The 12,732-nt window shown below is 41.1% G+C and overlaps 1 protein-coding gene across 1 annotated transcript in view; it reads left to right on the forward strand.

The window, feature by feature from the left end:
- pcsk2 (proprotein convertase subtilisin/kexin type 2) overlaps positions 1-12,732 on the forward strand; it is a 29,484-nt gene that overhangs the window by 13,486 nt on the left and 3,266 nt on the right. Inside the window, exons 6-11 of the mRNA XM_053875886.1 lie at positions 3,239-3,315; positions 3,966-4,054; positions 5,377-5,552; positions 7,358-7,573; positions 7,960-8,060; positions 9,720-9,947. Of these exons, the coding sequence (XP_053731861.1) occupies positions 3,239-3,315; positions 3,966-4,054; positions 5,377-5,552; positions 7,358-7,573; positions 7,960-8,060; positions 9,720-9,947 (887 nt within the window). The remainder of the gene's footprint in view (positions 1-3,238; positions 3,316-3,965; positions 4,055-5,376; positions 5,553-7,357; positions 7,574-7,959; positions 8,061-9,719; positions 9,948-12,732) is intronic.

Here is a 12,732-nt window from a genome sequence, read left to right on the forward strand (position 1 = left end):
CATGTGGACAGTAAAACATGTATCACAACTCAGTCATTCAGCCTTTTATTCTGCAAAAAAATGCAGGATTTATTGTTGACAAGTATTAATGGAAACATGGGCAACCTCAGATTACCTTTGCAGTTTCTTACCCCTTCTATGATTTGTAGGTCTTTTTCACCCAGGAAAGAAAGTGGGCGTGAATTCTTTCGCGATCTTAGAACCTACTAGAGTGTCGCAACTGAAGTCAGCAGCAAAGTCAAATATGGATTTGCGGACAAGTTTGCATGAAGGGTGTTAAAACTTACAACACAGCTTTACAGTTTCTCACATCTCACAAGACATAACGTATTGACAATTAGCAAGCGGACATCTCCATGTTTCCCCTCCATTGCGTGATGATGTAGGCAGTGTGTCAATGTACTGTGCAACACACTGCCACATGCAATAGTGACAGGTGGACTTTTGCAGTCAGGCATCTGGGCTGCATCTTGATATATTCGACTTTCAAATTTCATGTTCTGCAGCACGTGCCGCCGCTAGTGATGGGGAGATGAGGTTTCATGACACAGTATTGAAGGGTAAATGAGGTTTCATGACACAGTATTGAAGGGCAGTTGAAACAGTGTCCTGTCACTACATCACGCCAAGGGCAGCGTGTCTCCTAAGCAGTGATGGGGAGATGAGGTTTCATGACACAGTATTGAAGGGTAAATGAGGTTTCATGACACAGTATTGAAGGGCAGTTGAAACAGTGTCCTGTCACTACATCACGCCAAGGGCAGCATGTCTCCTAAGTAGTGATGGGTAGATGAGGTTTCATGACACAGTATTGAAGGGTAAATGAGGTTTCATGACACAGTATTGAAGGGTAGTTGAAACAGTGTCCTGTCACTACATCACGCCAAGGGCAGCGTGTCTCCTAAGCAGTGATGGGTAGATGAGGTTTCATGACACAGTATTGAAGGGTAAATGAGGTTTCATGACACAGTATTGAAGGGCAGTTGAAACAGTGTCCTGTCACTACATCACGCCAAGGGCAGCGTGTCTCCTAAGTAGTGATGGGTAGATGAGGTTTCATGACACAGTATTGAAGGGTAAATGAGGTTTCATGACACAGTATTGAAGGGTAGTTGAAACAGTGTCCTGTCACTACATCACGCCAAGGGCAGCGTGTCTCCTAAGTAGTGATGGGTAGATGAGGTTTCATGACACAGTATTGAAGGGTAAATGAGGTTTCATGACACAGTATTGAAGGGTAGTTGAAACAGTGCCCTGTCACTACATCACGCCAAGGGCAGCGTGTCTCCTAAGCAGTGATGGGTAGATGAGGTTTCATGACACAGTATTGAAGGGTAAATGAGGTTTCATGACACAGTATTGAAGGGTAGTTGAAACAGTGTCCTGTCACTACATCACGCCAAGGGCAGCGTGTCTCCTAAGTAGTGATGGGTAGATGAGGTTTTATGACACAGTATTGAAGGGTAAATGAGGTTTCATGACACAGTATTGAAGGGTTGATGAGGTTTCATGAAACAGTGTCCTGATTTTGAGAGGTCACCAGATGGTACTGTCTGCTGTAAAACGGTTCAGCTGAACCAAGAGTGCCATCCAGTGGCATCAGAAAATTAGGGAACTGTTTCATCAACCCTGCAATACTGTTTCATGATACCTCATCTATCCATCGCTGCGTGAAAGAAAGAGGTTAAACCATGGAGTAGCGCTCCTTTTGCTCTGAGTACCGTTCATACCAAGTGACATACAAGTTATAGTAGCAGTTACGCGCCTCCTTTTGGAATGTCACATAGGATGGGAAAGGTATGAAACAGCAATGAGTCAACATGCAACGTGAAAGACTGAATTGCCAATAGTTGCTATGTTGAGAAGGTGTTCCTCCTTAAGGGTCAAATTTTGAGTCCAAGTTCATTTGGACATTTTAGGAGTGGGATTATGTTGGCCCTCCCTTCATACCCATGACGTCGTCAGTCTGTGTCAGTTACACTCGTATCTTCCATTTTGAGTCACTGTTCTTCACAAAGAAAGAGGCAGTGGTTATTTCCTGGCATTTACCGCTTTAGCTTAGCAAGATTAGCTCCAGTGAAGAAAGAGAACACGACTTGTGCTATGTAATAAAGCCCTTACTACTCATGTAGGACAAATTAAAAAAAGAATGTAGATAATCTACTGTACATTTGCAGTCATGTGACCACTTTAGCCGAGATCATTGATTTATCTTCTATATTGTCGTGATTACAGGTTTTCGCCGTCAGGTCACTCAGCTTTTGCTGTTCGTCTCCGTCACCGACTGAGTCATCTCGCCTAAATGCCAGCTGGCAGAGATGTCAGGCCGCCCTCCGAGATTGATCTGATGTGTTGGGTGTTAGCGAATAAACACGGCTGCAGTTTATCAGACACTCATGACGAACGCTCGCTGTTCCCCTTCAAAAAGACACCGTGGAATAACTCGTGAAATAATTTGTTTTGAGACACTGGAATACATGTATTTGCCTGACAAATATGAGTCTTTCAAGTAGTTATTTAGACATTAAATAAACTGTTGGGAACTCAAAAAACATCATGTGAGTGACCATCCATTTGTACTGCGATTCATGTTTTTTTATTATTATTATTATTATTCGTTTTTTTATTAACAATGTTTCATTTAGAAAACAAGGGATTGAACATGATACAAACAAGGTTGGCATGATCATCAAACCTTAAATAAAAATATTCTTATAAACATATAGATAATATAGAGAATATACAGTAGATACAAATATGAAGTTAACTTAATAAGACAATAATATTGAAGAGAAAGGAAACAGAATAAATTTAAAAAAAGAAGAAGAAGACAGGCAGGGCATATCAGGGCATTATATTTACGTTATGCACACATTTCTTGTTATCAATAACTTTTATACATGCAAGGTAATTCACAAATTCAGTTTCAAGCACAGGAAAGAAGGGACGACTTTTGGAAAATGTAGCTCTATGGATATGGAATTTCCCTATTAAAAAAATCAGGTTAAGTGTTGATTTTTCTTCTCCGTATGATCATAATGTTGTAATACTTCTTTGGGTCATAAATGAATTAGGGTGATATTATTTATTACTTTTTACTTTTCAGATTTTATTGCCGCGATGCAACATGGCCGACCCAAAAGTGCAGTCTACTCTGTAGTCTTTGTCAAATAAAGAGAGCTGATGCCTAACGTGACGACTCCTGACTAAGTAAACACTCTGCCTTTTGTCTTTTCAGAATGCAGATGCCAGTTATGACTTCAGCAGCAACGACCCGTACCCGTTTCCACGCTACACCGACGACTGGTTCAACAGGTAAAACAATGTCTTCTGCTTCAACACAATGAGAACGTGTTGTTTGTGTTGTGGTTTGAGTCGACTCCCGCTATCGATTTCCTCTTCACATACGTCCATTAAGACACACACAAAAGGCACTATTGTTCAACACCACGCAGTATGGGACACAATACATGCGTTTGCACCGCTGAAGAGGGTGATAAAAGAGGACTAGTCTTCCCTCTGTCTTCACGCCGTCGACCTCCTCTGTGATAACGCCTTATCTGCTCCCATCTGGCCGCCATGCTCTGTGATCTACTGCTACCGCACCACTCACTTCTGCTGAGACTCAGTGTTTGGGTTTGTCAGTGTGGCAGTTGCTGACTGTCAGGGCGCACACAGCTCGCTGGCTAATCAGCTGGATGTTAAAAATAGCTTCCTGTCTGAGGCAAAGCATGCTGGGAGTGAGGGGTTGACTCTCCGCAGTGTCCCTGTGGGGATCGCAGGATGGTGGGAGATGGTTCACACACATCACTGATCTGTGCAAACACACTGGGTGAGATACACTGTAGACGACAATATCAAGTCGATACATCCTGAAATCCATGATCGTCCTGTCGCAGTCTTCTCCCAAAAAATCTGCTGTGTAAATGAATGTAAATGATTCCGCCTGCTTCTGCTCTCCACAGTCACGGCACACGATGTGCGGGAGAAGTGTCCGCCGCAGCCAACAACAACATTTGCGGTGTGGGAGTCGCTTATAACTCCAAGGTGGCAGGTGTGTGTCACACTGAAGCTGCAATTCTGACAGTGAGGAGAATAACAATGAGCTGACAGCAGCGCGGGGCGAAAGCAAATCTGATGTTGGAGCGACTCAAGGTGTTTCATAACAGCGTATTCTCCACAGGGCTTTTTTTTTTGCTTTCTAAAGTAAGACTTGGCTGAATGCTGAGGATGTGCTATACTGGGCCTCGCCTAAACAGCTGGAGTGTACTGCTCATATTAAACAGCGACCGCCATGATCGATCTGGCAGATGACACTGTAGTAGTAGTAGACAGAATATTTACTGTTGTAATAAATTTAAGAGCCATGTTAATGTAATATATTTTATTCTGTAAAAAAAGAAGATTTTTAGGGCTAGAAGTTCAATGGATTCATTTTGATAAATGAATTACCATCAATGATGATAATAATAATAATAATAATAATAATAATAATAATAATAAAAACACAGCATAAACTCATATATACTTTCTTTCCTGGTGCACTACCTTATACAACGTAATTTCACACCCACGATGAAGGAGAGTAAAGTTGTTTGCTGATGTTTGGAAAGATTAGGGACTAAAACATTTCAAGATAGAAGCAAAAAAAAAATTCTTCTGATGCTGGAGATCATGTGCACATTCAACTGAAAATTGATAATTTGGGGGTCAAATATGAAAGCTCACATTTGGGGAAATAAAAAATTAATAAATAAACAAACAAACAAAAAATAATACAAAATTTAAATATGGAATTATGAGAGATAAATATGAATATAAAGGTACGGAAGAGGATTAGGGCCAGTGAAGAAAAAAAAATGGCAGAATTCTGACTTTTTTTCTCAGAATTCTGATTTTTTTTTCCTCAGAAATCTGACTTTAAAGTGAGAATTAGTGAGAATTCTGAGAAAAAAGTCTGCCAATTGTTATTTTTTTCTTCACTGGCCCTAATCCTCTTCGGTATGAAGGAGACCTCCATGAAAATGAGTTCAACATATTGATAGATGTTTATTTTCATCTGCACTTTGAAGAACTTACAATGGCTGAAGATGTATTTGTAAAGTCCGATGGTGGCAGTCTGTTGCCAAGCATAGCGTCGTGTGGCGGAAGAAAATGAGTGCTTTTTCATGAACAGGTAAACATCACTGGTCAGGTCAGTCGGAGTTCACACAGCAAAATGACAACACCAATTCAGACGTATGGCGTTTCCATTTCATATTGATCGGTCTCCGAACGCGATCTGGGTCCAAGACTGAGGAAATGAGAAAAATTAGTATTGATTGTTTGGCTTCTGTGCTGGCCTCAGATTGCTCATATAAGATGTTACTTTGCAAGGTATCAGGATGCTGGATCAGCCCTTCATGACCGACATCATTGAGGCCTCATCCATCAGCCACATGCCGCAGGTTATTGACATCTACAGCGCCAGTTGGGGGCCCACAGACGACGGTAAAACTGTTGACGGACCGCGGGAGCTGACGCTTCAGGCCATGGCGGATGGCGTCAACAAAGTAAGAAACCTCACAAGTGGCAACCATTCAAGGGTCGAACCCCTTCAGTGCTGGGTGGATCACCTTACATCCATTTCTCCAAACAGCGTTACGATTCTTCATCTTCCAGACAATGTCAGTGATTACAGTTTCCACATAAAGAGGATGCTTTCAACGGCAGCCATGACGTGAGCTGCTCCTTTGAAGCCCTAAAACGAGCCGCTGTGATCTTGATAAATTGACTCCAAAAAGTATAAGTCAGCAGTTTCATGAGTGGGAAACGCTGAGGCAGCGCTATCTCTAAATTCAGGACGTGGCAGAGCGGTGAAAGTGTTTAGCAGAACCATGTCTTCATTTTCACCCTTTTACTTCACGAGCCCAGATTATTTATTTTGGCATCTGCGCACACATAAAAATGAAAGCTCTGCGGCGACACCCTTGACGTTGCCATGCCAACAGTGCCACTGTCAGCCTCATGCCCCACTAATCATCATGGAAGATGCACGAGCAGGTGAGGGTTCGTTCAAGACGACGTGTCATAATGGTGAAGCCGCTGTGTGCCAGGAGGCGTAGGGGGGACTTATTAAGGAACAGCTATGAAGTACGATGCCAGGGATGCATTGATTTGAGTCATTAGCTGCCGAATTAAAGCGCTTTGCTGCTAAGCAAGACTCTTGTTTGAGATAAGAGAGGCAGGATCCTCATTTGCAATTGTAATCGGGAGGTAAAAATACGCATCATGAAGGGGAGGACGTGCCACTCCTCTTGCACTTCGATCCCATTGTTTTGAAACAGGTGCAGCGTCTGTTAGAGAGGGTCTCCTTTAAGGGAGGGGAGGGGGGGTGAAGAATCTTTAAACAATTTATTGGTCCCCGGAGGGGGGTATAGGTTTAGGAAAATTAGATTTTATTTTGTTATATTGATTTGGTTTTACAGACAACTTGATCATATTATATTATATTCACATTCACATTATCACATTATATTACTGTCATGTGATTTATTGGCCTGACACTACATTTAAAAAATAAATATATCCATCAAATATTGCTAATTTTGAAAATGGTTTGCATCTAAATTCCATTTTTTGAAAACATTTTTTCGTCTCAGGATTTCTATGGTATGTGTTTATATTAACTCCGGATTACAAAATGTAAAGTTCTATATGAAGACAAGACAAGACAAGACAAGACAAGACAAGACAAGACAAGACGAGACAAGACAAGATTGGACGAGACAACACAAGACAAGACACAAGACACAAGACACAAGACAAGACAAGACACAAGACAAGACGAGACAAGACAAGATTGGACGAGACAACACAAGACAAGACAAGACAAGACAAGACACAAGACAAGACAAGACAAGACGCAAGACACAAGACAAGACAGGCCAAGACAAGACAAGACAAGACAAGACAAGACAAGACAAGACAAGACAAGACACAAGATAAGATAGGACAAGACACAAAACAAGATAGGACAAGACAGGACGCAACAAGACGAGACAAGACAAGATTGGACGAGACAAGACAAGACAAGACAAGACAAGACAAGACAAGACAAGACACAAGACACAAGACAAGACACAAGACACAAGACAAGACAAGACAAGACAAGACAAGACACAAAACAAAACAAAACAAAACAAAACAAAACAAAACAAAACAAAACAAAACAAAACAAAACAAAACAAAACAAAACAAAACAAAACAAAACAAGACAAGACAACACAAGACAAGATTAGACACAAGAAAAAACTAATGTACTGACATTTGTCAAGACTTATACTGACATTTTCTTTTCCTCCTGATGTGATTCCAGGGCCGAGGAGGGAAAGGCAGCATCTACGTCTGGGCTTCAGGAGACGGTGGTAGCTATGACGACTGCAATTGCGATGGCTATGCATCGAGCATGTGGACCATCTCCATCAACTCAGCCATCAACGACGGACGCACGGCTCTGTATGACGAGAGCTGCTCCTCCACTCTGGCCTCCACCTTCAGCAACGGCCGCAAGAGGAACCCAGAGGCCGGCGTGGTGAGCGCTCACCCCATTCAGATTCTCAGCAAATTATTTGGATTTGTATAAACTACACTAAATGTCAGTAAATACTATTCCACCATGAACTGGTGGCGTTGACCCAATGAAAATGACTAAAAGGAACAGAAAGTAGAATCCAATTGCAGCTGCAAAAGGTGAAATGATAAGTCCCCCGGACTAATAAGGCGGCCATGTTTGTCGGTGAGATTACGCACGTCGCCCTGGCTATTGACAGAGTCACGACCTGCCCCCAGGCCCTCCTGGCTAATTGCAGTCAAACTCTAATCACCCCTCCAATTACAGCGGTACATATTTAATCAACAAACATAATGTCATGATATTTGCTCTGAGCTGCAATGTTGTTGTGCGTGTGGCTGTTGCAGGCGACCACGGACCTGTATGGGAACTGCACCCTCCGACACTCGGGAACATCAGCTGCAGCGCCGGAGGCAGCCGGCGTCTTCGCTCTGGCTCTCGAGGCCAAGTACGTGAAATACCACACTGGAGGGGAAAAAAACTGTGTTGCTCGAACGGGGACGCCCTTTTCGTGTCTCCGGCTCCCTCTATGGAAACCTCTAGCGTCAATTGGACAACACTGTCGCTGCTAAAGACGATCAATAGTCTTTTAAAATGCTGCATTAAGACGAGTCACTTGTTATTCAACCTTCCTTTGAAACAACGCCAGGTCGATGCCTTTGACCTACGATCATTGATTTGACGCTGTGCGAGTTCTTAAAAGCCTGGAAGCAGCTATTGAGCATGTTTACTGTTAAAAAGCACTTGAAAGGACAGTTGGGGAACCACCGTTTAGGACTGGATCTGAGGGCGTACCCCTGTTTTGGAGCACGGCGATGAGATTCAGCGACACAGTGACGGGAGTTAGCAGTAGAAAATGAGTGGGTGACTGAGTTCAAGACTTCATCTATGAACCTAAGTCAAGAAAGAAAGTTTTTAATCTCAATTAATCGCATTAAAACTGAGTTAACTCATTATCTATTAACAGCCCTACTGTTAACACATTAAATAGCCAGTCTGTACGACTAACTTTGACCTAATACTCTCAGTGTCAGAGACAAAAATGTATTCATGACCATTAACTGATGTCAATGCTATGGAATTAGATTAAAATAAATCTTTATTAAATAAATAACAAATAAAAACAGTAAAATAGAGATTTGTAATGGGACAATTGTTGGTACATTTTAATATACAGCAACCAGGTGGAGATCAACGGGCAGCGGTAGAAATAAAAGAGTAATAACCGATCGTAAATCGATCATAAAACAAAGGAACAGACAAAAACTTATAACTGCTTACTTTTTCATTTTTAATAACAAATTATTAAATTATTATTTGTGTTTTCTGACATACGATCAAGTACATTCACGAGAGAAACAAAAATCAGTTGCCCTGGAAAAAAGGGCAAAATTAAAATATGAGTAATAACTAGAAATAAAAATAATAACAATAATAAAAAAGAGTGTGTGGTGGACATTAAAACTGATGAGGTCACTCCCCATCAACTGTTTCATCTCATATTTAAGATGTTACATATTTTCTCATATTTTTCCAGTTTGTCTTTTATCATTTTATGTGATTTTTTTTGTCCCAAAGGTAAATATTCAGTCAATCCTTGCAACCAATGAGCAATGCCTGGTGCAGTCACTCTCTTCCATGTCTACCCCATACATTCTTATCTTGGACAAAAAAAGTCCATAATCTCTGTTTTGGGATAAAATATCACATGATAAAATGATTTGGTGAATTTTAGATTTCAGAAAAATCAATGTACTGTCTAACTTGGAGCAATTTAAGGAATACTCTGTGAGACATTCTGACTAAATCACCACTAAATACTTAAGTTTAAAGTTACAAATATGAAGTTATATAGATGCTCAAAGGTAAAAAATAAATCTTCTGAAGGATACAGGAAAAGCTCAGATCCTCTGGGCTGCTGAAGAGCTGACAAGCATCTGCTGCCTTAATGGAGGAGCTGAGTAAAGAGGCTGTTTGCTTTGTAAACACACGATGATACTCAGGGGTGTTGCCCAGTCAATGCACTTCACACTCAGACAGTAGTTGTGGTGGGACAAGAGGATCAATGATGTTCTGCTTGAGACACTGCCTCTGATCTGAACCACAGTCCAGACCTGACCTGGAGGGACATGCAGCATCTCTCCGTCCTGACGTCCAAGAGGAACCAGCTCCACGACGAGGTCCACCAGTGGAGGAGGAACGGCGTGGGTCTGGAGTTCAACCACCTTTTCGGCTACGGCGTGCTGGACGCTGGCGGGATGGTGAAGATGGCCAAGGAATGGAAAACGGTTCCGGAGAGGTTCCATTGCGTGGCTGGATCCATTCAGGAGAACCAGTGAGTCACATTTCCATAAACTATGGTGATCATTCAGAAAGTGCCCTTTTCAAAGATGTGGAAGAAAAACCCACCGCAAACATGAGGCGCAGTCCTCCGGTTATCACGGGATGAAATTAAATGTCATTAATGCCTGGTGATAGGAAGCCTGATAGTGAACACTCACAAGTTGTGTCATCACTTCTATGTGATGTCATTAGTTCGCCACAAATGGAGGTGTTTCCATTTAGCATCATGAGCAGGAATAGTGAGGCCCAGGGGCCACATGTAACCTTGTCACTGCGGGCCTCATGGGACCACAGACGACTGCGGAACTGGAAGGAATATTCCATTTCAACTCCATTATTTATTTAACTGAATTAAAAAAAAGTATTTGGAGTTGTTAAACTTTTAAGTATTTCTCAAATTGTGTTTTATTTGCTTTCCATTTTCTCTCTTTTTTCATTTTTTTTCCACATCTTTACACCCTTATTTGTGATTCATTTTCATCCATCCATTTTTTATTTTAAGACCAAGACGAAAGAATATGTGCATTTTCACCTTCAATGTAGATAAACCAGGGATGGATAGAAGAAAATGAATCACAAATGAGTGTGTAAAAATTTGGTGAAAAAAATAAAACTTTTATGATTTAATTTGTGTTATATTTTTGTCAGTTTTACATTTCCCCATTTTTTAAAAAATACATTAATAAAAAACTAATTCATTGATCATTTTCCCCCCACTTTTTTCTACCCATCCCCATTGTAAATAGAAGAAATTGAATCACAAATGAGTTTGTAGAAATGGGATGGTAAAAATACAACTTTTATTATTTATTTTTTGTGATAGTTTTAGTCATTTTTTAATACAATAAAAAAAACTTTCATCGATAAATTCCACCAATTTTTCTTTTCATCCCTGATGTAAATAGAAAATGGATCAGAAATGACTGCATTTTTTTCATCAAAAAAATGGAAATAAGTAAAAAATGGAAAAAGCTTTAATTAAAATTTCCCATTTTACACACTCATGTGTAATATATTTTATTCTATCATCCCTCTATTTGGTCAGATAATTCACGTATACATGTACATACACGTATTCATGTATATATGTTGGAGGATTAGTTGCCACTTTAAGTTCAGTGAACATCTGCTCCACAGCTCAGGGGTGAACGTAGTGTGACTTGTAGCTCTCATGATTTATATTCCAATGCACATAAACACATAAACATGTTGACAAAATGGAACAGCTGACTGAAGCTGTAGGTGGTACGGCCTTAAAAATACATGAATCCTGCACTATATCACAGAAAAAAAAAAAACATCTCACATCACACAGCCTTCAGTAAATTGGATTTTTGATGAGACTCCAGCTGTCTGCTGCTGAGAATCGGCTCCTCCATCCCTCTCTTTCTCTGTTTGCGAGGCAGATGTTCCCCCCGACTCACCCTATCTTTGTCTGCCCAGTATCTCCATTTGCATCTCTCAATCCCGTCTCATCCATTTTCTTTCTTGCCGCTTCCCAGTCAGGATCTTTCGTTCCACTCTTTCTCTTCGCGGCCTATGGCGACCATTTTCCATTCACATCTTGAGGAGCGTTGGTGTGAATCCCCGAGCTTCACCTCTTTCCTCCGTTCCAATTAGAGCGCAACAAATGACTGACTGACAAAGGGAGTCAAGAGGAGCATGTGTGTGAACGCCGCTCTTCGTGTTGCCGTCGTCGCAGCCACTGAGAAAAAAAAATAGAAAAATAAGAATTTTAAATTTCTTGAGAAATGCGTAATGAGAGGAGCGGGAACTGAACACTTTGTTGCCCGATCTTTCATTTTGCTTGAGATGATTTAAGTATAGCTTGTTTGCAGTGTTTCATCCACTTAACAATAGTGCACTGTTTGTCCACGAATATGTCGAACTAGGAGATGCTGATCAAGATATAGACTTGACAGAATAATTCCTGCTAGTTGTGTCACGTATCACTGGGGGGGTTTCTCCCATCTTTGAAACGGCGATAATGACACCTCCGATGGGAGAGTGGCGGCAACAACAGCGACACACTTGCAAACCTGTTGCTCGCCACTGATCCCATCTCTGCTCAGCCTGACAGCGACTTACTTCGCTGGAGGAGCAGCTCTCATTATCAGAGTCGCTGGCTCACACGGACCCACGGTGCAACGGGGTGGTTTTTAATCTGCACCAGTTCTGCCCTGAGGAAGGTTTCTGCTGCCTCTTCTCCAGAACCTATTCATCTGCACTCGTGCTCAGTCGAGCAGGAGGCTTCTACCTGAGTTATTAATGATCATTGCCACTATCTCAGATGATAACACACTCCATAGGGAAAATTATTTTGAATCAAAAATTTAGATAATTTGTCTATCTTTGTTCTTCAGCTGCAGCCGCCCCTCCACCTTTGACTACCTTGGTCCCTTGAACTTCCCACCTTTGTTTCCAAGCTTCTCCTCTCGAGCTGTGCCTCTGTCGTCTTCCTCTCTACCTCTCTATACTCTGCATGTCTCCTAGAAGGCAACATTATTTACTGCTGACAGTGGCCTATCAAACCAGACGAAAGAAGATGCAAAATACGGGGGGGAAAAAATGCGAAAAAAAGTAAATAAATAAGAAAAGTATATAAATTGCTGCAAAGTCAGATCACATTGAATATGACTATGTATATAAGACTTCATATAATACTCAAGATCCTCTGTGTAAATCAATAAATATGTGACGTTTAGCTATTTAAATAGCAAATAGCAGCACCAAAGAATTAAGTGTAAAGCATGATATAAAATAAATAAAATATGATA

Source organism: Synchiropus splendidus, chromosome 9 (genome assembly GCF_027744825.2).
Source record: "Synchiropus splendidus isolate RoL2022-P1 chromosome 9, RoL_Sspl_1.0, whole genome shotgun sequence".
Taxonomy (NCBI): domain Eukaryota; kingdom Metazoa; phylum Chordata; class Actinopteri; order Syngnathiformes; family Callionymidae; genus Synchiropus; species Synchiropus splendidus.